The 26551-nt window shown below is 38.9% G+C and overlaps 1 protein-coding gene across 3 annotated transcripts in view; it reads left to right on the top strand.

Annotated features, from left to right (window-relative positions):
* The window catches only part of FSTL5 (follistatin like 5), a 626682-nt gene that overhangs the window by 581970 nt on the left and 18161 nt on the right, over nt 1-26551 (top strand). For all 3 annotated transcript variants that reach the window (XM_045019769.1, XM_045019768.1, XM_045019770.1), the window contains one exon: nt 3748-3872. In XM_045019769.1, the coding sequence (XP_044875704.1) occupies nt 3748-3872 (125 nt within the window). The remainder of the gene's footprint in view (nt 1-3747; nt 3873-26551) is intronic.

The raw sequence follows: 26551 nt of genomic DNA, 5'->3' as shown, positions 1-26551 counted from the left end.
CTATCTATCTATCTATATATATATATAACTAAGACAATTAAACAGAATGGTGTTGGGGAAGACCGTTTTCATTGTATACCCAGATTAGTTTTTCACTGGGAATACTTTTTCATTCAGCAAATAAAAAGTGATTTAAAATTACATGGAAACAGTATTTCATCCCAAAATTATTAAATTATATGGAAACCTGACAATCTGCTTAATCATAACATTTTGTGTGTCTTCCTTTAAATATAATATTAATAATCTCAACAATGGTGATAAAGTGAACTACCTAAAAGTAATTCAGATAACCAGTGAATTTGTTTACTGAAGGTTGTTTTCATCATATTCATTTCTAAAGGGGTGATTCTACTGAATTGATAATGGCAGTGGGACACAGGCAGCTTCAAAACATTATTCTTGTAACCTATCTTTTGAATGTAGACTGTGTGTGTTGCAACTGACTATGACTATATGTCTGGTTGGAGCATTCACTGGATTTTAAGCATGTTGATCTGCTACCTAGATGTAGCATTACTAAACTGCATTTCAGTAAAATTATGCAGGCTTTATGGAGATGTGGGCAAGCTAACAAAAACCCATAATGTGAACTGTTTTTTGGAAATAAAAGAATAAATAGCTTCACTTTTACAATGTTTGTGAGCATGTGCAAATCTAAGTACAGTCACTGGAGAGCAATTTAAAAAATACATTTCAGCAGTTGTACTTATTTTTTTTATTTTTTCATACTGTTTTCTACTTCTATTTAAAACAACATCATGACAATATGGTAATCTCCTGCTCTACTTGATATTTTTCTACTATAATTTCAGGGTACCTGGCTATTTCATTTTACCTTTTCCTTTCTTACTGCTTTACAGAATCTTCCCCCATACATCCTCTTTTTTGCCGTATAAAGATTAAGGCTAAGATTTAAAAAAAAATGAGTGCAAGTGGGGTGGGAACTACTGGATACACTTTGCATTTTGAAAATCTGGCCCTTTAATTTAGATGCCCCATTGTGGATTCAGCAGCTTGATTTCAGGCACCCATTTAAAAAAAAATCTTGTTCTTGACCTTGGCCTAAGAAAACTGTACTAGAATAAAAGGTAAGCATGAGGATTGTTGTACTAATTTAGATGGAATATATGGTGACAGAGTGAGAGTAGCCTTAGGCTGACTCACCAGGCTGGGCATTTGCTAAGCATCCCCACATGGGGCAAATTAGGGAGATAATTAGTTAAGGACTGAATGATTAACCAGTTAACAAGGTGCCTCGGCTCATCAACGGAGGACAGCTAAAAGAGAGATAGGAAGAGGAAGAGGGGAATGCTGGAAGAAAGAAATAAAGAAACCTAGGATCTCAGGGAGATGTGATCTCTCTCCTCTCTCACACTGTGCCTAGGGAGAATGTAAGAACCTCAAGCAGTAGGGTACTTGTTCTTTTATATTCACACTGTAAATAGGGCACTGGGTGTTGAACTTGCCATGAGTTCTATGTTCATTAAGACTGTTGGCAGTAAGGACAGAGTGAGGGAACCCTGCTGTGTGATAGGGCCCAAAAAGTAAAAGGTGTTAGACAACCCTGTGCAACATTAAACAGTGTTAAAGAAGGTTTGGTACACAGAGACCTTAGCCTGCTTAGTACCATGGCAAAAACAACACTCAACATCTTATTAACTTTTTATTAATGATACAGAAAAAAGGAAAAACAGTTAAAGCATTTGAGATGTAAAGTATTATGTGAGTCTTCCTTTCCTTTAGCTGGAGAGAGTTTGAGGTGGGGGATCTTGTTTGACAGTCTCTTAGATGGTATTAAAGATGGTAGTAACTGTCCTTTTTGGGGAAAAAAGAAATTAGTTGAGATGGTCTGGAACTTTAGAGGCTGCTGCTGTTAAAGACTAATCCTGTTTCCTAAAAAGATAAAACAAGGCAAACACGCAAAAAGGGAAGAGAAAAGAATAGCAAAGGTAGAAAATGCAATTTGTCTTTGATGTTGACTTTCACTTGGAACCTTACTGCTGGAAAAACACAGGCACAGCATACTGTCTTATTAGTCACTCTGAGGGCTTGGCTACACTTGAAAGTTGCAGCGCTGGTGGAGGCTTTCCAGCGCTGCAATTAGTAACCGTCCACACCTGCAAGGCACATCCAGCGCTGCAACTCCCTGGCTGCAGTGCTGGCTGTACACCTGGTCTGGTTGGGGTGTAACGATTGCAGCGCTGGTGATCCAGCGCTGCTCGTCAAGTGTGGACACACACCAGCGCTGTTATTGGCCTCCAGGGTATTAGCAGATATCCCAGAATGCTTTTATAAATTACTCTCTTTGTTTTGTTATGCAGCCTCTCTTTGTTTTGTTGTGAACTCGGAGCTCCGTTGATCCCGGAGCTGCTTATAACACAGCTCCTGTTTGCTGTGATCAATCTGTACCTGGCTGTGAACAATCAAATGAGATAATGAGGCAGGCAGGGAGTGAGTGTTTGCTTGACAGCGGGGAGTCCGTTTGGATGCAGGCTGTTTGCAATTAAGAGTTAAGACTAAGGGGTCACGAACATTTTCTGATTTTTCAAGGCAGGAAGCTAAACACACAGTGTTGGCTCCAAAAATCCACTCTCTCTCTCTCCCCCCGCTCCCTGTCACACTACACCCCACCCCCCTCTTTTGAAAAGCATGTTGCTGCCGCTTGAACGCTGGGATAGCTGCCCATAATGCATCACTCCCAACAGCGCTGCAAATGCTGCAAATGTGGCCACACACCAGCGCTGGTAGCTGTGAGTGTGGCCACACACCAGTGCTGTCCCTACACATTTGCACGACCAGCACTGTAACTCCCAGCGCTGCAACTTTCAAGTGTAGCCAAGCCCTGAGACATGGCAAATTTGTACCAGCATCAGGCTGTAGGGCATTGCTTTCAGCTGCCTCTTTTTGGTCACAGACTCACAGCAAGGAAATAAGGTTAGCAAGGAAAAGAACACATAGGGAGTGTGAGGAAGAAAGACAAAGTCTCACATTCCAGAACTGGTGGAGGTGGTGGTGTCTTCTGGGTCTCTCTCTGGCCTGGTCTGATCAGGGTATCTCTCCAGGATTAGAATGAAGATAGGGGTAGCAGCATGATGGTGAAGTAGCCAGTTGTTTTCCAAAGTCTCTTTAACTACCCCAAAAGGAGTAGCCTTCATCATTTTGTTCACCAACTAGGCCTAATTTCCAACACATCCATTTTAGTTCATTAATTTCTGATCCTTAATGTCTCTTGTTTACCAGTCATAATTTTAACAAAGTTCTTGAATTATATTAGTAGGAGTTTTTTGTTTGTATTAATTCAGTCTTTGTGTCTTACTTTGCACCTTTTCCCATCAACATTTGTTGTTGTTCGTTACAGTAACATTTTTTTACACACTTTTACAATTGAGCTCACAATTAGGATAAATGTGTAAGCCCGATCATTACAACAGTGTTAAAGCCTGGACACACAATGATTCTCCAAAATCTGTAATACCGGTCAGTTTTACTCCATTGTCTTTGAACTGCTCTTTACCAGCATAGCCAAAGATTAATGCAAACAGGAGTTGAATAAAAAGGCAATTGATGATGGACTATTACCATTTATTAAAGTTGACTTGCATATAATAGCATTCCTGTGGTGACAATGGTGGAGTTCAGGGGGAGGGTGTCTTTAAACCTGCTTATTATTTTGAATCAAACCCTATTAATTCAAACTAATTGTTGGATTAATTAAAGCATGTAATACTATTTTTATTACTCTAGGTAATAACACAGGCCAGTGGGAGCGTTTCTCACCACACAATCCATACTCAGCCAGTGGGAAAACAGTTTGATAGAGTGGATGACTTTTTCATTCCAACTACAACCCTAATCATCACCCATATTAGGTAAGTTCCATATAAGTCATAATATTTTGTAATTAACTTTCAAATGAACCATGACATCTCATGTAAAGAAAGCACTGTATTGTTTGAAAAAAAAGAATAATGATAACTTTATAACACAGTAATAAATGTTATTCTATATGGGCCCGCTTCAGTGGGAATTTTGCTGAGTAAAGACTAAGTATGTCAGACTTTGGCCATGTACCAGCATATTTCTTCCTGATCTTGTCATATATTGAAAACTTCCACTGATGTCAGTAAGGGCTCCACACATGGAATAATGTTGGGATTGAGTGTTCTCTGGTTATTTGATTTATTTGTGGAGTCTGGATGTTTTCTTGAATGAAGGTCACAGATAACAGTTTGTTAGTATTGCTATCCATTGCGCACACACTTGAAAGTCCCATTGACAATGCAGAATTGAGCCCGGAGTGTCTTGATAACCAAAGAACAACTTTTCTGACAGAGGCTACATTAGATAATAACCAATTGCTTTCTTAATTGTGCCCTCACAAATGAATGTGCATGAATTCTTGTACAGTGAGTTTCCTGCTGTTTCTTCATGACAAAAAGTACATCTCTTATTGGTTTTAGTGGGAGTTCATTACAATCTGTGCTAGAAGAGGTTGTAGATTTCATGGACTCTAGCTGTATCTCTCAAGGAGTGTAACAATCCACTAGTTGAACCACTGGAACCTATAAATTCCATGAACTGTGCTTATTTGTCCTACAGACTCTATAAACTCTGCCTGTAAAATGAATATTCCAGGTACGGGGGAAAGTGGCCAATTGGATTTTATGGAGACATGGGTTAGTCAGAGAGGAAAAAGAAATTGTGAAGAGGTGAGGGAAGGAGGGAAATATTTGAAAAGAGAAAGAAAGGAGAAAATCTCATGTTTCCACCCACGCCCCAATCTCTCCATCCCACTCACTTCAAAAGAGAAGATCTAGAAGTCCCCATACCATCACCATATGCTGTAACCAACGATATATGTAAATACGTGTCAATTTTAATTATACTAATTTTTTTCTCTGAGTATGTTAGCAGGTATATTAAATGGCTTTTTTTTTTCAAATTTGCCTATAGCAATTACTAATGCTTCAGTCTATAGCAGATGCAGAATTCAGTCATATATTCCTCCAAAACTTGCATTAATTCTGATTGGGAGCTTTGTGCGCTCAAGGAATGCAAGGTCAGCCCCGGAATAACCTCATCCTGTTTTTACTTCAAACCAGTGTTGCAAATAATTGAGCTTTTTGTTTAGTACTCTGAGTTTCAAAGGTGTTTGATACTTGTACAAAACTGCTTTAATTAGGAATATCTTCACTATAAATGAACAAGCATCATTCACTCTGAGGGAGATTCAGCTACAATTTCAAATCATATATATTCTCCCTTTTTAAAATATATATTTAGAAGTTTGGCATTGGCTTTCTTTTAAATCTGAAATTTAGAAATTTATCATTAGAAGTATTTGTCAGTGTCTATTTCTGAATTCAAATGAGTAAGAAAGAGACTGAGCTGTTGAAATTCATAAAACTAAAAATATTCCCTATACCTTTGATGAATCTGGTCCTTTGTATCAGAAAGCATCTTTGCAGTTCTCCTGAAGATGCTGTCACATTAAAAGGCAAAATGTCTAATTTTCCACGTAATTCATTGATAACAAGTGAATTATCACCCTGTCATATGTAAATGAAAACATATAGTAAATGTAAATGTAAATTAACACATTTGAATAATAAATTATGATTCCAAGTACCATTACTGTGCACATATTTCTTTAATTAAATCAATTTAAACATGAGTACACACTATCCCTGAATAAGTGCACAAACATTCCTTATCGTCATGCTTAGAAAATCATTAAACTATGTCTGCTACATTTTGTAGTAGTAGTACTTTAAAGGCAATGGCCACTGTTTATGTAAAGTAGCAATCAAGTAAGGAAGCACTTGTCCTAGTATAAGTGGAATATAATTTGTTTATTTCTGCATTAATGCCCTGGGGAAACTCAGTTTCTATTGAATTCTCTCATTAATGGCATGCAGTGGTGATGGTTCTTACCTGGACAGGTGCCCACAAACCCTTAATTCATAATGGAGAGCAACATTTAAAGGACAGAGCTGGCATTGATCTACCTTGAAGTGCTGGGCTGATTCATTTAATTGTCTTCCTGAGCAATATTTCAACTAATGGATCCTGTTGGGCACTTCTACGTGTTGTTAATTGTATTAAGTTTAAGCAGTATAGCTTAAGCATAACACTAAAACACCGTGTGCTTTTACATCCCATGGCATGGCTACCAGTAAAAAGCTTTGTCAGAATAAAGATAATGAGTCAACTTTCTAAATTAAATATAAGTATCTATTGTAACATTTTTCAGATAGGCACATATTGTGCCATTTTTTTAATGAACCATATTAGTATTAAATATATTTATTTTGTTTCATGAAAGACAAAAAGATTTAGGCAGACACATTTATTTAAAGGGATGCTACCAACTTTATCAGGGCCAAAATTTAATATATCTATAAAACATTCCTTGTGCAGATTTTTACAGTGGAACAGAGGTGACATTTCAATTAGGTACATTAATTTGCCTACAGTCAGAACAGGAAACAGAAATGTGGAAATGGACGTAGGTTCATAGATTATAAGAACAGAAGGGCCTGCTATGATCATCTAGTCTGATTTACTGTATAACACAGGCCATAGAACTTCCCTGAACTAATTCCTGATAGAAGTAGAAGGCATCTTTTATAAAAACAACCAATCTTGATTTTAAAATGGCCACTGATGATGAGTCCACCACAACCTTTGGAAGTGGTTCCAAAGGTTAATTCCCCTTATTGTTAACAATTTGCATCTTATTTCCAGACTGAATTTGTTTAGTTTCAACTTCCAGCCATTGGATCTTGTTATACCTTTGTCTCCTAGACTGAAGAGCCCATTGTAAATGTTCTTCATGTAGGTTCTTCTAAAATGTGATTGAGTCATCCCTTAACCTTCTCTTTACTAAGCTAAGTAGACTGAGATCCTTGAGTGTATCACTATAATCATTTCTGTGCCTCTTCTCTGAACCCTTGCCCATTTTCAACATCCTTTTGAATTGTGAAGACCAGAACTAGACATAGTATTTCAACAGTAGCTTCAGTGGTGCTAAATACAGAGATAATTTAACCTTCATACTCCTACTCAAGTCTAAAAAAGGCAAAAGAGCCAACAGTGACCTGGGAATGGGAAAGGATAAAGGGCCTGATCCAAAGCCCATTGAAACCAATGAGAATCTTTCTTTTGACTTCAGCGGGTTTTGGAATACAGCCCACAGAATGAAAGGAAAGACGAAAAAGAAAACTAAAAATTACATTCTACACATTGAATTTTAAATTAAAAATACACAGAAAAGAAAAAGACATAAATTGAATGAAATATTGAAAGAATGAAATAGGATAAGGAGTGACAACATAAAATAGAAAGAAACACAACTTTTAGCATTAGTGAATTTTATTTTATTTTTTGATGCTTCTGATTTCTCTAACTTCTAATTTCTTTTGCAATTTCTTTTCAAGAAATAGTCTAAAATAAAATGGTCACTGTTTCAAAAGGGCTTGTAATATTTTTTTTCTATGCTGACATAATTGATTTATGTATATAACCAATTAAATTAATTCCCCAGAGTTTGATTGGTTTCTGCTGCATTGGAAATGCCCTAAAATATATTTCGAAAATGACAACCCTCCTCATGCTTAGAAAAAACTCTGGTAAGGACATGCCATTTTCAAATTTCTAAAAGTTCAAGTAGTGTCCTTTATTTTTAATCAATAGTGTATTTAAAATCAAAATAAAAAAATTGTTTTTTGCAAATCGTTTGTCAGTATCATTAAAAACCTCTGATCCTGAGTAGCAAATGACTTCTTCCTATTCAAAGAGGTAATTATTTGCCTTTGCCTCTTTCTTCATATTATTTTCACTGAAAAAATTCTTGATTACCAATAGTTCAAATATTTCTGCAAATTCTCCTAATATTCATTCCAATCAAACAAATCCTGACCTTAGTCATACATGTGGAGCTTTTACCTCCCAAGGAATTTGACACTAAAAAGAGCTGCAGTTTGATTGTTAAAATTGTACCAACTCTGACTGCATATTGTATTTAGAGACGGAAAAAAAAAAGTAATGGTGCAGACAGAGATCACATTTGTATTTTTTCTTCTACTTTTCTGGAGTAAATCTATTTAAATTTGTTCATTATTTAAGGAATTCGCCTTCCACTGTGCGTGACTTTCAAACACTTTGAGGTTTTGTTTAAATAAAAAATGAACTATATGAGCTGTGTGTCAGGGAAGGTTTTAAATTAACTGCAAAAGAGAAATCCATCAAATTAGTAGTGGTATGGAAAAACTGTCTAAATCTAACTTGTCATCAGTGAGCAATGAAAATACTTAATAACAGCACAAGCGTGTTAAGGATGTTAAGCAACAAACATCAGATTTCCTGCTTATTATCCTTTTGTGTATAAACCAACCAGGAGAACACGTCATGAACTTGAATAGCAAGAGACAGCTACAAAGTAAATAACCCCACTGGCTGAGTGAGTTCATAGTGTTAACTGTTCAAGAGCTTCGCTTTGCTTTGTTAGAATTCAGTACCCACTGACCATGCAAGAGCAGAGTTTTTCATCATAATGAAAACCTTCTGGAGTTATGCACATTTGTCACTTGTAAACTAAATTATTTGAATGATGAGACAGATTAAAGAATGTGCATGTTTTACCAAATTGGTGTCCAGGACAAATCTGAGGGTTTTGGGTTTTGGGTTTTTTTTGGTGGTTACAACTGAGAGCTACACTAATCCCATCCTGGACACCAGCTAAATGTTGTGTTGGCTCTCAAAGCCCATCCCACCCAAAAGGGCTTCCAAGGTATCATGAGGAAGTAAAAAGCAAAACAATAAAAACCAAAAATCCTCAGAGCAATGGCCCAAGCTGTCCTGATATAAAATTTCTTCCCAAACTTTCCTCTGTAATTGAGGGGTGATATGGCTTAGCTAACAGCATAGTGGGACTCCCAGGTATGCTATTTTCAGGACAATTAAGTACCAGGGAGAGAGAGTAGGAGCCATTTGGACGTCAGCAAAGATTGTGCCAGGCCTAGGGACAGACCTCAGGAGCTGACCAAACCCAGTTGGTTCCCTCCCCTGAGCTAGCCGGATGACTGCCAAGAGTGGGTGGAGCAAGTGTCCTGCTTTGTTCCTGAAGCCACCCCCAGGCCCCTCTCCTTATAATAAGGATAATTGGAGATAGATATACCTATCTCCCGGAACTGGAAGGGACCTTGAAAAGTCATCGAGTCCAGCCACCCGCCTTCACTAGCAGGACTAAGTACTGATTTTTGCCCCAGATCCCTAAGTGACCTCCTCAAGGATTGAACTCACAACCCTGGGTTTAGCAGGCCAATGCTCAAACCACTGAACTATCCCCCAGCATTGGGAGGCAAAGGGCTGAGCACCTCTCCTACTCTATCTTGCAGCATGGCCAAGAGCACAGGGTGTGCCTTTCTCCCTCTGGTCTGGTCAAACTACTCCTCTCCCCTGCTAAAATAATGTTAAGCAAGCTACCAGACTGTGGCCACATTGCTTTCAGTTAACCATCTTTAAACACCAAAGCAAACCATACAATAAAGGGTAGGTCTGTTGTTAAAGGTAGCTCTAATATCTCCAGAATACCATGTCCTTTTTTCTAGTTACCAAATCCAAGCCTGATTTTCTCAAATGCAGGTAGGAAACCTAAGATTTCCTCAATTACTCTAAGGTCAGGGAAGCACTCCCTGATGAGACTCTGAAAATCATGTGAATTTAACCCCATAATCTCTATGTCACTTTATGGCTGTAATGCCAGTTACATTGCGACAGGTGGTACCATGCATGTGAGAGTTCCTCCAAGGGACAGCAAAGGACCTTCATTCCCTTGAGACTTAAAAAATGAAGGACACATGCTTGAAGTTGTCACTCAAGTAAAAGTTCCATTGACTTCAGTGGGACTGAGTAGTGACTTCTGCACTGTTTCCTGAGACTCTAGTATCTGCTACTTGAGTCCAGTGCACTAGAATTCCATCTCGGGCAGATCACAAGCTGGAAGGACACTGTGGTACAACTCACTAACGCACCAGTGAAACCTATAAATAATTGAGGGCTTGGTGGTAAGAGTGTATGGTCCTCAACTGAGGGTTTTTGTTTTTATTTTGAATTTTGCAAATCTTGAAAAAAATGTGTAGCCTGTTATCAACTGCTACTTTGTTAGTACCTGTAACATATTGGCCCATTTCTGGTTTCAGTTAAATCATGCATGCATGTACATGTGTGTAAAAATATAGTTTCTTCTCACATATTCAGTGTGTACAGCCTGAAAGTAGATCCCACTGTTGCAGTCAAGGGCACTCAGATACCATGGTCATACAAGTAGTCAAATAGTTAAGATGGAATGTATTATTAGTAGAACAAATCCCAAGGTCATATATTCTGTTTTACTTAGGTTTTACACAGACAAACTTACACCCAATTTATTCCCTTTGGAGATTTGTCTGTAAAAATTGAGTATGGACTTCAGTCTTTGGCCTCATATATTTACCTTGAAGAAAATTTCATTCAATGAACCACCCTTCCTGCCAAGATAGATCAATACAAGCAATTATGTTGTCTCTTAATATCTGTTCCTTATCATAAAAATAGACATTTGTAATTAGTGTGTGGGATGGCTGCAAAAAGATTATTTTTGCAATGCCCACTAAAGTATGTTCTTAGAAGTCTAAGGAGCACAAGGGCTGATTATTTCAGTTCCGCAGTTCATAAATCTAAGGGAACAAAAGATAATTGGAATAAATTAAAGTCTATATTACACTGCTGTACAATGTTTCAAAGCAATATTAAATGAACTCATTGTAATGGATTCTCTCTAACTCTTTAGCTGTTTTAATCTTTTTAGCAAGCATTTTGAACATCATACAGTTACCTGCCTCAATCTGTGAAAGAATGAACAATCAACCCACTAGTGAGGGATAGCTCGTGATCTGAGTAAAATTAAATATTCTCTGTTTGCAATGTCTCATTCTTCTCTTTCTGTTGTGTAGATAATAATAGGAGAAATATCCACTCTGAAATTATACTCATTTGCTCACGCCAGACTTTCTAAAAACTGAGCCATCATTAAAAAGTCATTGGAAATACATCATTGTAAGAGTTCCTAAAAAAGTGAGCCACTTGGGAAGAATGAATGCATTCAAAAAACTCACAAAGTTTCCAACTTCATTCCAAAGCATAGGCTCTCACACTGCTGTAGAATAGCTGAAAGACTGGAAGTACATTCTTTGAACCAAATGCAAATCAGCACATTAAAAAAATTTCACTTTGCTTCAGAAATCCTGTAAGATTAGAAATCATGAAATTTTGCTTTGATTTGCAAATCAGATGATGCAGCCAGTAAATTCTGTGTCTATCCTTGCCAAAACAACAACAAAGAGATACAGTTAAATTCTGGATCGTATATACAATTAGCTAATGCAGCAAAGAATCCTGTGGCACCTTATAGACTACCAGACGTTTTGGAGCATGAGCTTTCGTGGGTGAATACCCACTTCATCGGACGAAAGCTCATGCTCCAAAACGTCTGTTAGTCTATAAGGTGCCACAGGATTCTTTGCTGCTTTTACAGATCCAGACTAACACGGCTACCCCTCTGATACAATTAGCTAATGTGGTCTAGTTCAAAGATGATAGACCACAATTTAGTATTTTACAAATACTACTGAACGTTGAGTAAGGGAAATGATAATTTATGCCAATTCATGCACATTAGTGAACAAAATATTAATGATGGGTTTATAATATAGGAAGCAGCGCTTCTCAGCAGTAATGTAAGCTAAGGGGGAAGTCATTTCGGGTGGTGCTTAAGGACATAGAAGGCTCAGCAGCACCACAGCATGCCACCTTAGACCAAAAGAAGCTAATATGCCCCAACTCCGTGGGATCTACACTTTCAAGAGCAGAGGCCTTCTCTGAGGAGGAGGAGAATCTGTGGAGCAACTGCAATTGACAGTAACTGTAGTATCCAGTTGACACTTACTCTGAGCAGCCAGAGACAGAACAACTTGTGCAGGAGCTGGAAAATTTGGAGGCCCATGCTCACTGTAAACCACTTAATGGTGAGGAGAGCATTAGCTGGAAACTGCAAAAATAACCTTGCAGAATTTTTCAGCCCTCTTTCCCATTCCTATGTCCCTTCTCCCCATCCAAAAAAAGAGGTAATAGTGCAATTTGGTGCATAAATAGCTTTTACAGGAAGAATGTGAGACTGATAGAAACCTTCCTTAAGACTTTATCTGCCTCTAGTTTTAAATTGTGCCCTTCCAGGATCTGTACTTTAAAAGCAATACAAAGAATGAACAAAAGAGAAGAGATTTAGCTTGTATAGGTCATCCGGTATTTATAGAAGAAATGAACTGGTGTAACAGTTCAAGTTAGGTCTGTGGATTCATCTGACTGTTTGCAAATGAAATTGATAGATAAAAGAAAATTAATAAACATTATTTTGTAGTATGCCACAGATTGCAATTCATTTCTAAATTCACCTTGTGTTCTTTATTATTATTATTTAAAAGTCATTGATTTATACAGACAACAGATATTCCAACATAGCTAACCAGTAATAATACATTTTTTAAAGTAGCCTTAAAAAAGATAAAAATTGACCAGCATTTCAGACATGAAATTTTACTTGCCTCCTTTATATCATGAAAACTGATGATAAAGAAAAAAAGAATATTTGATTTAATTCACGCACACACCCAAAAAAACCTACCGAAAACCTTTGTTGTGAGTGAGTGGGCTAGAATTTTGCAAGGGCTATAGAAGTATAGCTGCTAATTGTTAATTGAGTAAAGATGATAGTACATACCTAACTCTTTCAGTATTGCTATTTATCAAAATTGATGCTTAGCACTCTGTTAGAAACATGTGGGATTCTGACCCGCTGTGTGCTGTGGCATAAAGGTGGTGGTGAAAGGAAATTCCTTGTGCCCTATACTCCTTTTACAGCAATTCAGGCACCAGCTAGAATCTGGTCATAAATAAGCTGTGTGCATGAAATCCTGGCCCCAATGAAGTCAATGGAAATTTTGCCATTGATTTCAATTAGACTATAATTTCACACTATATGTTTCTTCTTTCCTAATGCCTGCACAAATATCTTTAAGGGCAGGTGTACTGGAAGGATAATGGGCACCTGTTCCATTAGAACTGGCCAAATAAACCATTATTTCAAATAATTTTTTGGGACAGCTGCATGTAGCATTACATGGAAATAAAGCACATGTGTGTAATATATTCTAAAATGCATTCAAGTATAGCAGAAAACTAACCCACAGAGGCATAGCCTGTTGCCCATGGTATTCTAAGAGCAGCAGTTAACTTTTCTTTAATGCCCTTCTAATTAATCATACATAGTTCAGAAAAATCAAATTATAAAGACTATGGCAAGTGATGGCAAGACATATGAAGTGATCTTGACATTTAACCGTTACCCATTTTGTCAGCTTCCAAAGCATGATTATTAAATTAAATTCAGTGTATGTGCTAAGGGACAGATTTTCTATTTGTTTGTTTGTTTAAAAGCTTTTTATTGTTTGCACAGAATGACCACAAGTTAATTAAATTTATTTTGGTGGCTTTTCCACCTACAAGTTAATAGCAAAGGATTAAGTGGATTGTATTTTTTGGAATATCTATCAGACATATACTCCTGTGTCTGAACTATAAAATCAAAAATATAGACTATAACCCAAGGTCCATCAGATATACAGGAGCTGTTGTTCAATCATTTTTTTCTAAGAGGGTTTGGATTTCTTCACAGTTATTATACAGGTTTTTCACTGATGCAACTTCACTAATGTCAGTGGAACTACTCATGATTTACACTTCTGTGAGTTAGTCAGACCCAAGTTTTTCCACACTTCAAAATTGCCAACCCCATGGTTTCAAAAATCATGTGTCAGACTCCTGAACATCAGGAAATTGGTGTAAATAGAATTAGATTTTCTTTCTGTATTTTTGAGCCTTTAAGGCACACTCACTTCACGTTTTCAGGCTTTTCTCTGCAACCACAAGTGCTAGAAACTTACTTTTAATTTTTGTCCTGAAAGTCAGGATTCTCATTTAATGGCATGACTCAAAGACTCACCCACCGCACCAGATACAGTATCATGAGATTTGCACTAAAATTGCAAGGGTTGGTAACAAGGTTTTTGTCAATCACTTCAGTCTCCATCTGCAGTTAGTCACATGGCCAAATTCTGTTCTCATTTGCATCATTATAGTTACACAGAACTCTTCATGAGCTCTGCACATCTCCTTGATGGGCCCAAGCCTCTAGGGAATTCATCAGCATCGATTTGAGACTCAGGATTCATGAGTTCTCAGGCTGAACCTGTAGTCTTTTCCTTGGGGACATATAGCACTCCCAGCCATCCACTGCAACAGAAGAATTATTCAGAAAATCCACAAATTGGAACTCATGAAGTTCCTTTTCCCTTCAAGGGTAAATGTAAAGGAAATGGAGCCCTAAATTTGCAAAGTCAATTTTATTTCTGTTGTTCTGTTTGCCAGAACTCTACTGGTGATCTGTAGGGTGCAGCACAAAATACATTTGTGTGTCTGGCTTTTTCTTGATTTGGGTTGAGAGTGGAATGGAATGGTAGAGGCTATGGTGAGTCTGACTGTTTCGATTAGTTCATTTTAATTTTTGCAATATATCCAGTTATGATGGTGGACACAACTTTTGAGATTTTGTTCTGCTGAGTTACAAGTATTTCACAACCTCTAGCTAGTCTGATCTTTACCTCATGATTCATTCCTCCATCTGTACTGGCATTCCTTTCTGACTCGTACAAATTCCTCTGTGCATTCCACTTGGCATCACCCCACCTTGATGTTACCATGTTTTTCTGAGTCTGAAATCTTCGTAATTCTCCCCTTCCTTGTACTGACATTGAATACTAGCTTTAGCGGTGTCTCTTGTTCAGTTTCTCATTGACTATCATAGTCTTTAATGTGATCTGAAAAGATATTTTTTTTAAATCACTAAAATTTGTTGGTAAGCTTTCCAAGGCCAAAAAAAATAATTGTTAAAAAAGATAGAATTTCTCATGGTGAACAGTTCCCATATAAGGTAGCATGCCCACCCACTCCTACCTACATGCACACCCCCTCCCCTTTAGATATTGACAAATCTGGAAAACTTTTATTGCCATGATCTAAAATAAGTGTCTTCCTTCTCTTTGTACTTGGGACTGGATCCTACTCCTACTGAAGTCATCGGCAAAACTGCTGTTGACTTCAGTAATGCAGCATCAGCCTATAAAGAAATCCTTCTGTTGGTATTATCCTGCAATGTCAGGTTGTTGTATTTCTTCCTTGTGCAAACATATCTTAATATAAAAAAAGCAAAAAGCAGTGATGATTAGTATAATTGTATCAGTTGGAGACTGTGTACCACTTTACCATCTACATAAACCTAATATGCAAACTTTGTCCCTGATCATGCAAACACTTATATGTGAATAATCCAGTTGAATTGGAGATGACTGGTCACTTGGGTTCGTGTTTGGAACATTGAGGTGTTTATCTGAGTGAACAACATCACAACAACAATTATCATTGTCATTCCTTTTGTTTCTGGAATATGTGACATCACTCATAGCAGAAAGCAACCAAAGTAGAGCTCTGATTTCTCATGGTCTGAAGGTTTTTTTATTAAAACACAGTGCTAATTAAAAAATAAGCATATCCTTTTGGCGATTATTGGAATCATACAAAGAAGTTCTTAACCTTTTAGGAAGACATTTGCAATTCACCTTTAAATGCTGTTCCAAAATAAAATTCCTCACAAACCTAGAAAATGAATTCACATCAGGCAAGAAGATTATTATTAGTTCAGCAGCCTGACCGAGTTAATCTAAAATATCAATGAAAATTACTCACATTCTGAAGTATATTGATCAGCTAGATGGGCAGTACTGGTTTGCAAAGAAAACCCTCGCAAATGCTTTGCATCATCATTATTATTATTGGCTTATCACTTAAGCATGCTGAGGTCAGTTTGGACTGAGGTCAATAAATGCACATTCAGTAAAAGTAATGAATTTAACAGTGGGAAAATCCTTCCATTCTTCTCACTTACACACATAGTATTTATCTCTGTTTTTATGTTCATAAGCTCTCACACACCTTTAGATTTGTTTATGGAGCTCAGAACCCAACACTTCCTTTGAAATAGCAGTGATCTGAGCAGCATGAACATTCTGAGGACTAAAAGTACAGTCTTATCATCAGTCCTATGTTTCATCTGAGCTGACCCCTCAACTCCTTTTAATTTGAGAGTGATGAGGGTGTTTCACAGGGTGTTGGCTGTTTTTATGCAACAGTTTATAAGACTCAATTTCCCTGTCATTCCTGTGCTCTCCTTTTTTGGTTGGCCTACTCATCCACTCCCATATTGTGATCCTGAGAGTAACCATTAGGATTCCCCTAATGAGTAGATTACTAGTGTTACTGCAGTATTTCAGGCTAGTTGTTGTGTTTTATATAAGGAATATTTTAATATTACTCACTGTGATACAACAAATAAAATAAATTGCAGAAGGGAAAAAGGCCTTCAATAACAGAAGCAACACAGAGATATCAGTGTGTGCCCTTTGATGAGTCCTCAGCCAGGTGGACTTCAATGTCCTTAAAATTTTCACACATAAATATTCCAAACCAAAAAATGAATGATTAATCTTTCCACAGAAACAGAGCACTAAATAAAGTACAGTAGCATTTTATTATTCATAGAGAACAGCAGGAAAGGAAAAATTAAGGAAATGAACTTTAAAGGTCAGAGACTGTAATAGCACCCAAAAGAAAAACAACTTTTTTTTTCTGATGAGCAATAGCCACTGGGCAATATCCACTTAGCCTTTCATTATCATCAAACAATTTTTGAGTTGCAGAAATTAAACAAAGAGCCATTCTCGGCATCTGCTGGAAATGTACTGTCCTAGGCAACAATGATTTTCTAAGACCTGAGGAGATGTTTGCTATGCACTTGCTGACAGTTTTTGACACTAGAAACAGTTCAGTCTAAAGTGTATGTTATCTATTGATAAATATATGTACGTGTAATACAGAATAGGATATTTGTAATATAAAATGTCTCTAAAGAAGTATAGCCTGTTTAAAAATATTTTAGCCAGAGAAGGTTATCCATTTGGTACTTTAAAATGTCTGAGTGCAAGGCTTCCAGATCAAATAAACGATCTGCACAACCAGTCAATCACACTCACACATCCATCTATGTGTAGCTATAAACTGGAGAGTAACAAAAGAAATAGCTAGTGCTTGATATACTAAATGTCAGACTCCTAGAGGATCGAATATTTAGAGTGAAAAGTGTAATAATTTTGATATTTTATTTGTCACAAAAACTAAATGGGCCCCTGAAAGCTGAACAGCCTGGTAAAACATGCAAAAACATGTTCCTTTTTGTTTTTTTAAAAGAATATTTCCCTCTCTGGGACTATAGTGAATATTACCCCATTTCATGAGAAAAATTGCTAGTAGATAATGTTTTGCTTCTTTTGAATTTTGTTTGTGATAATTAGTAGTTTTCCATATGGATTGAAAAGATGATTTTCATGATATTAGGCCCCAGTCCTTCAAAGGGTTAGTCACAGACAATTACATAAACATGGAGTCCCATAGACTCTTCTGCTGCTCTTTGCTGATAGAAAGGATAAATCTTGGTTCCTTAATTGGTCCAGCCCTTTCTTTTTTCCCTCATTTTGTTTTCTTTTGGATTTTTTTTTAAATTTATTTTGAGAGAGAAATTTGTCCTTAAGCGCTCATTCTCCTTTCATAGCATCACATTCTTGGGAGTCCTCACTCACTCTATTTACTCTTGATTCCACAAATATGCCTATTGACTTCAGTAGGTATTTTGTGGGAGCAGAGACTGAGATAGAAACTGAAAATGACTTTATATTTTCCATAGAATACAGCACAGTCTATTCAACCCATTTCCCTGCTCATTTCATTAGATAAACACATTTAAAAGTAAATGTAACATTTACATTTTTTTAAAAAGGAAAAGAGATAATGGTATTTTTTGGCTATTTGAGTGCACTTTTCCTTAATTTTTTCTTTCATTACCTGTATGACCTTCCTTCTCTGCCAAGATATCCCTGTGTAATAGTGAGCACAGTTTCTTTAAGAAGTAACATTTAGAATAAGACCAGACTAAGGGCACATCTTCACTAGTGTTTGTAACTGTCTGAAACTATTTTCAGAATAACAGGCGAGCTGTGAATACATGAGGTTTCAGACGATATTACTCTTCACTCTAGGAGTTAACTGTATCAGATGTCAGCATGGCAATAGTGTACCATTGGGAATGCAGTGTTACTGGCATGGAACAGCCTAGAGATGTTCACGTTCAGCACCTAGATACAAAGTTTGGTCAAATCTGAATCACCTGAACTCCAGAAATGGGGTTCAGAAATGCAGAGAAACAGCTTTCCCTGCTCCCCAGAGATCAGTTCTCAGTGCACTTCTTTTTGCCCATGCATCTGACCCTCCAGTGACATTTGCATCGAGGTGATATGACGCAGCAGTTCTAACAACATTAATTGGGCTAAAACTAAGAAGCATCAGGAACTCAAATATTACTGCTTTAAGTGGGCTTGAATTTCTCCTGAGCTATCCACCCCCACTAGCGTGTTGTATAGAAGTCAGATATTATCACACAATTCACACTGCCATCTCCTATGCTAAACAGTGGGAAATTATAGTAATATCAAATATCACTGTGAGATAACAATTGGCAAATGATGACTTCTTTTTTTAATAGTGAGCACTCTGTTCCATACATACATATTATGTAAAGAAATAATATATAGCAGTATATACATGCCACCTAAATGAGAAAGATGTCCAGTTGCCATTAAAAATTCATGGAAACTGGATGTTCAATTTCCTTATTAGTTTTGACAGTATCAGCCTGTGTGTACATATAAAGGCAAACTCAAAATGTCTTTTTTAAAAAAGGAATAACTTAAAATAATTAATCACACCAATCACAATATTTCTTTAAAAAAAACCATATTATTATACACTAACAATGTGATTCGAATCTTTGCGACTGATGTGCATTTGGTAGATTTAAAAAAAATCATCTTGAGTTATTTAGCTGTCATCCATAAATATTAAAGCTATGTTGCAGATAATGTATCTAAGATTTCCTGGGGAAAAATATTAATATTTTCTTCAGAGTTCAATCTTCCTTTCTAAACATTTTTCAACATTTGTAAATGGAATATCTGAAAGACATCTAGTAGAAGCCATACCACTGGCCGCTATCACATTAATGCTAGCAGAATATGTCAAATCTTTTAGTGTAATAGTAACAACAACATCTAGCACATTTAGATTTGCAATAAGCACAGTTACCTTTGGAAAACTTGTTAGGGGCCTAGAAATGAAAGGGAGAATCACAAGTTTCTCTTTTTGTTTTTCTTTTTGTTCTTTTATTTTTCTTTCTCTTTTTCTTTTCTCTCTTTCAAATATCTAGCCCTTTTCCTTGGGAACATAGTTTTGAAAATGTAAAAGTATAAAAATATCTTCATTGATCACTAGTGTTTCAAAACTAGTTTTTCCCTAAAACACACAGCTTATTTATGGTCCTCCATTACAGTTACCCAGGAATAATCTTTGAAGCCTATAAAAAGTATCTCCATAGATCCCTGAATTTTTAGAAGGAAACCAAGGGCATGGCTACACTTGCAGATGTAGAGTGCTTTGGGTTGAACCAGCCTTTAGAGAGCGCAGTAGGGAAAGCGCTGCAGTCTGTCCACACTGACAGCTGCAAGCTCACTGGCGTGGCCACATTTGCGGCACTTGCAGTGGCCCAGGGAGCAGTGCATTATGGGCAGCTATCCCACATAGCACCTATTCCCATTCTGATGCTGTGGCTTGTGGGAAGGGGGCCGGCGAAGCGGGGCATTTTGGGTTCTGTCCCAATGCCCTGTGATGCATCCCAGAAATCCCTGTGCTTCCGTCCACATTTGGCGCCATCTTTCAACGTGTTTTGTACTGTGCGCTCTGTCTTCCCTTTTGTGCTGCGGGAATGGAGCCTGAACTGCTGAGGAATATGCTGACAAGTCTTGCCAGCACGTCACATTTGGCAGTCGAGTTACTCCTTAAGATCCAAACTGACAGTGAGGACTCCGATGATGATATCGACTCAAGTAACACATATGACACGAGATTGCTTGTGGCATTCATGGACATGCTCACCACCATGAAACACCACTTTTGGGCTTGGAAAACAAGCCCTCAGTGGTGGGATCACATCATCATGCAAGTCTGGGATGATGAGCCGTGGCTGCAGAACTTTCGGATGAGAAAAGCCACTTTCATAGGACTGTGTGATGAGCTCGCTCCCATCCTGCGGCGCAAGGATACGAGATTGAGAGTTGCTCTGATGGTGGAGAAGTGGGTGGATATTGCAATCTGGAAGATTGCAGCTCCAGACAGCTACCAATCGGTTGCTAACCAGTGTGGAGTGAGAAAGTCGACCGTTGGAATTGTGTTGATGCAAGTTTGCAGGATGATTAATTGCATCCTGCTCAGAAGAACCGTGACTCTGGGTAACATGCATGACATTGTGGCTGGCTTTGCACAAATGGGTTTCCCTAACTGCAGAGGGATGATAGAAGGGACATATATTCCAATTCTGGCATCAGCCCACCTAGCCTCCGAGTACTTTAATTGAAAGGGGTATTTCTCTATGGTTCTCTAGGCACTTGTGGATCACCATGGGCATTTCATTGACATTAACACAGCTGGCCCAGAAAGGTGCATGACACACACATCTTTTGAAACACTGGCCTGTTCAGGAAGCTGCAGTCCGGGACTTTTTTCCCAGACCAGAAGATCACCACAGGGGACGTCAAAATGCCCATTGTGATCCTTGAAGACCCCGCTTACCCTTTAATGCCATGGCTCATGAAACCCTACACAGGGAGCCTTGACAACAACAAGGAGTGGTTCAACAACAGGCTGCGCCAGTGCAGAATGACATTTAAAGGGCCGCTGGCACTGTCTGTATGGGAAGCTGTACCTGACCGATGACAGCATCCCCGCGGTTGTATCTGCATGCTGTACCCTCCATAACATTTGGGAAGGGAAGGGTGAAAGATTCACTCAGGCATGGAACTTGGAGGTTCAACAGCTGGAGGCTGAATTTGAATAGTCAGTGAGAAGGGCTATTAGAGGGGCCCAGCGCAGGGTTGCAAGGATTAGGGATGCCTTGAGGGAGCAATTTGAGGCTGAAAGCCCCCAGTAATGTTTGGTGCCCTTCACGGGAGTGAAGTGCAGTGTTTCCAATGTTAGTAGGAATCTGCATTTGCTATGCTGACTTGCATTGCCTGTTGCTTTCCTGGGCTAAGGTATCTTTTACTTTATGCAACAATAAAGAATGTTTTCAAAGCCAAAAAATCCATTTATTGAAAATAAAATTAATTTATTGAAAAGAAACACAATTGCTTGGGAAACAGAAAGGGCAGGGGGGTGGGGTGGGGAACTGTACAACCACTGATTTGCGTATGTCCTGTTATCATACTCAGCCTTCCTGTCTGGAGTGCTGTGCAATGAGTGCTGCACTTCTGTATGGCTATAATGCATGGTGGTGGGCAATGAGTCCAGTTGTAAGGGTAAGGCTTAGGGTCGTAGTTTTCAGGGCTGGAGGGTGAAGCTACAGTGTTGGAGGCAACTGGTGGAAATAAGAACCCGGGTGTTCGGGAAAGTGGGTTGGAGGTGACATGGGGGCACAAGGGAAAGAGTTTTGGGACAAGAGCTGGGGCGGGAGGGGGTGGGCACGGTAGTGCTCCGCCTGCATGGCTATGAGCACCTGGATCAAGTCTGCTTGGCACTCCATGATGCTTATCAGCCGATCGGTGCTTTGCTGCCAGAGCTCCGCGCTTTTGTTCCACACTCCTCATTCTGCTGGAGGATCCTCCTTTCACTCTCCCTCCACTCCTGCGCTTTTAGATTCTTGTTACGGGACTGCTACATTACTTTATGCAGCATGTCTTCTTTGCTTCTACGTGGCCTCTTCCTAATTCTTTGGAATTTTTCAGCCAGTGATAACACAGATGGCTGAGATCTCCAGGTTGAATCTGTAAAGGCAAAATGCAACTTAATAGAGGCAGCATTGTTCACACCAGACAGAGCAATAATTCCCCTGTACTTAAGGGCAAGCACAGTAGCATAATTTGCCCATCCCAAAGCGAGTGGACATAACCCACGGGAGCCCCAAAATGGTGAGTAAGCACAGGGTCAAGGGGGACTGATCATTTCACGACCATTCTGGCCTCTGGGTTTCTGTGATTTGGGGAGAGCCAACAGCTTCAGGGGGCCCCTATACTGAAATTGTCCCCACATTTTCCACAGGACTTTGTCCTGGAAGATATCTCACTGCTGAGGGTGACCTGGGAAGCAAGGGAGGGTCTTCTACTGCAATGCGGCCTCCACCCTGGCCCATATGCAGCTTGCCTGTGTGCAGCAATGGTCCCCCCCGCCCCTCACGGCACAGTGTTGCGGACATGTTAGCCTGACCGGGACAAGGACCACAGTGGCTCTCCCGAGAAACCTGCGCAAGTGCATTGCCCAAGTTCTGGATGAGACCTTTGAAGAGATCACTGAGGCCGATTACCATGATGTGAGAGAGCGCATCAATGCCCTATTAAGCATCTAGGCATGCATGCAGCCCTAACCCTCCTCACTCCAAGAGCCTGCACCAAATAACTTCCTTCCCAAAATAAAAGCCACTTACCGGGCACCTTCCCAAAGCACCGGCCGCCACAACTGACTACCTTCTTCCTGGCTTGAGAACAGCTCCTGGCTACATGCATCTAGGGATGCCAGGGTGTCTTCCTCCTCCTCAGCACCCTCGCTCCCGCATCTGGGTAAGGTCCTATTTACACTTATAGGAAAAGGCAGGCTCTTTGATAAAAATATCTGTCTGTTTATAAGGGCAAAAGGGAAATGAAGCAGGGCAATGAGGCAGGGCTCATGTGTAACACCATGCCTAACCCAAAAGGGGGCATGTGATCTCCATGCCATTTATTGATAAACTGATCCAAGACATACATTGTGGGAAATACAAGACTTTAAAAATATAACAGTATAATCTGCTGTTCTATCAAATGCCTTTGTACCGTTGATCCTAAGAAGCAGACTCTTTTTTTTGTAATGTTCAGCATTTGAAAACATCACTGATGGTAATGAGGCTAAAATAAGCTTGAGCTGCCGAATTTGGACCTAGATGGTGAATTCCCGCAAACTTCAGGACTTGTTGGGTCCATCTCCAGCAGTGTACTTTGTTCTATGACAGTAAAGTATAAATTTGAGCATCCATTTCATAAACTGAAGCACAAGATTGAATTTATTTATATGCAGAGGCAGTATGCTCATCCCTTGAGGGTGAGGAGGGAGGAGGTCCTCATGTTACATTCAAGAGGACCCTCCGTTTGATGCAAAAGAAGCATTGTGCACTAACTCTACCTATGGCCTTTTGGACGGAGAATTATGAAGAAAAGTCATGTGACCTCCTTACGCCAATACCAAAAATCCATTTCCTTCCTTTAAAAAAAAAATCGATCAGAAGTAAAGCTGTTTGCTGCCTTCATTACAAGGAAAACTGAGAAACATATAGAATGTGTCAAGAAGTAACTGAATTAAAAATCCTTGTATAATATGGAAGATATTTTCATCGCTGCAGCTAATCGCCAATAAAGCAAATGACAACATATTTTAAGTGTCTTAATTATAACAAAAATAATAATAAACTATCAGAAAAGAAAATGCCATCTTGACAGTTGGATGATGCAGACTACACCACAGAGAGGGGTAGTGTCTGAGCTCCAGTTCCAGAGTGCTGTAGCACAGGGTCATGGGGAAAATGCTGATTTTTCTGCCAATCTTGCACCCACTGGATTCTGGGCTGCTGAGGGGGCCAGGACAGACCCCCAACAGAGGGCTCCTCTAACTTACAGTGGCCTACCCCAGATCCAGCTATGCAGATTTATGGCAGCAGTCCAGAATTTCCAATAGCCTCAGAAGTCTTCTGCCCCCAAATGGAAATTACAAGGGAAGGAGGGGAGGGCTTCATAGGTGCATGTGTTGGCCCTATGCAGCTTCTTCATCAGGGGTATTCTTCCCTAGCTACTTATGGCTCTGTTACAGCTTGCATACCCTGTTGGGGTGGCGTATAGGGAGTAGAATCAGCCTGAGGGAATGCAGCTTCCAGATGAAAGCATTAAAAATAGTAAATTTAATGATTTAATAAGAGGCTACAAAATTCATTCTTAAATATGACCATCAATCTCTGCTGTCATGGGTCTCCTCTGGCTCTGTATCCTATCTTCAGAGGGGAACTGGACAACATTTATCCTGCTTGCTTCACAGCCATGTATATTGGTTTGGGTGAATAAGACAAAATGATCCCTAAACAGAGATAGAAGTGCAACGAAGCTCAGAGGAATGGATCTCACCACTGTGGGAGTTTAGAAGATGGCTCCCTGCTCTTCTCAGTGCTACAGGACAGGAAGAGAGGTACCCAGACATGATTGGGGGATCTGGAACCTATTGACTATAAGGGGTGTTTCTTTTGCTGGGAACAAGGAGGATGTTGGGTGGGGAAGCTTCCATAGGCTTGGTAGTTCATATAAGATTTCAGATAAGCATCTGGACTTCAGATTCATCTATCCACAGAGTCACCTAGACTTTAAACTGTGCTAATACCTTCAAAGCATTTTTAAAGTGGGGGTAGAAATAAAGATGCATATAACAAAGAAAATAATCAAACTGAGGACTCCTTCCATCAATAAAAGAGAATCTTTACTCCTATTGGTCTACTCTACGGCATCAGGGAGCGTGCTCCAGTCCAAATGGCACAGATGTAGAATTTGAATAGGAGTATTATATAAAGCTTATCCAACAGTGGGTTTTACCAGGTTCTTTTTCTGAAGTAGCTGTAGCGTTGGAGCAATTGTGAAAATAACTCATGCACTAAAAGACAATGACAAATCACTTATGCAAGTGTTTCAGGCAATGGAAAGGAGGTAGCTATATAAATCCCATGGTGGCAGCAGAATATGTATACTGCACTCTCACACGATATTTTCTCATACAGTGAAAGACTTCTGTTCTATTCCTTTTGAGGATATGCATTATAACCCAATATATTTGTATAACATATGATTCATTCTTCTCACTGGCCACAACAGTTAAAACAATGGAAAAATATTGAAAAACAATGCAAGCGTAGGTAGAGATAACAAACAAAAAGAGGAAGGTAGAACTTGAAAAACCGATAGAGTCAATGTAATATGGGTAACATGAATATCCAGAATTACCATTGTTAGGATTTAAAAATAAACATACCTTGAAATCTGAATTAAACCCCAATGCTTCAGGACATAAGCCAACTCTCAATGAAAGGGGGTAGAAGCTGGGGAAGAAACTGTCCCTGGGTGCGGGCTATTTCATAACTGCTTACTGCAGGGTTTCTTAGATAGCCGGTAGTGGCTACTGTCAGACAGGATGCTGGACCAGACAGATCACTAGTCTAACCTGCCATGGCAATTCCATTGATTCTATGAGAGAATGTGGAAAATTGATCATACCTGAAGTATGTGGGTACTCGCTGGTTGAAGACAATAGAGATAAAATGTTTCACAAAGCTGATGAAGTAAGAAAACCTCAAAGTGGGAGAAGAGGCTGTTATTGTCAGAATGGAGAAACTAGAGAGAAGAATTTTGAGAAGTAGCTAAAGGCATGACCATGAAGGGTGTTGAATGAAAGGGAACTGGTTTGCAATGGCTATAATGGATATAGGGAGGTAGTGGAAGTCTTTCGTGATGGGGGATGTTTATGTGAAAAAACATGCCACAGCGATTTAAGCTGGTAGTTTTTTCCCATTCTCTGGTTATGCCTATATATTGGTTATTGGTTCCATAAATCTAGGGCTCAGAAGAGCTCATCCATTTCTCAACTATGTCCCAGCATTTGAGATATTCAGAACCTGTTCCAGCTCTAGCTTTAGAGCTATAATAAATGTATCCATTTGTACTTCTCTGTGCATTTTTTCTACTAACTATGAATGTAACTACTATTTAAGAACTGATATATTTCACCTCAGCTTTCATATGAAGTTCAGCTAGAATGCTGTTTCTTTTGTATTTTATGGTGAACATTACTCAATCTTTCCTTTACAGGAGGCAACATGCATTAATATAAGCACAGCTAAGTATTAAGGAACACATAACATAGTAAAAAAAAAAGTCTCATGTCAAATATAGATTTTGAGACAATACAGAGAGTCAGCTGGAACATATTGTTAACTTAGTTGTTAAAGATACTATATGTTTAAATACAGCCACTTTCATTTGAATTAGAAAAATAAATAAATATCTGTATTGGTTGTGCTGTACTTCTGGGGGAAGTGTGGTCTAATGTAGAGCAGGGCACTGAGTGAGGATTCCTGGATTGTCTTCCCACCTGCACTGTATCATTTTGGAGAGGTCATTTAACT

The sequence above is a fragment of the Mauremys mutica genome, chromosome 5 (assembly GCF_020497125.1).
Source record: "Mauremys mutica isolate MM-2020 ecotype Southern chromosome 5, ASM2049712v1, whole genome shotgun sequence".
NCBI lineage: Eukaryota > Metazoa > Chordata > Testudines > Geoemydidae > Mauremys > Mauremys mutica.
This window is presented reverse-complemented; position numbering and strand designations above follow the sequence as displayed.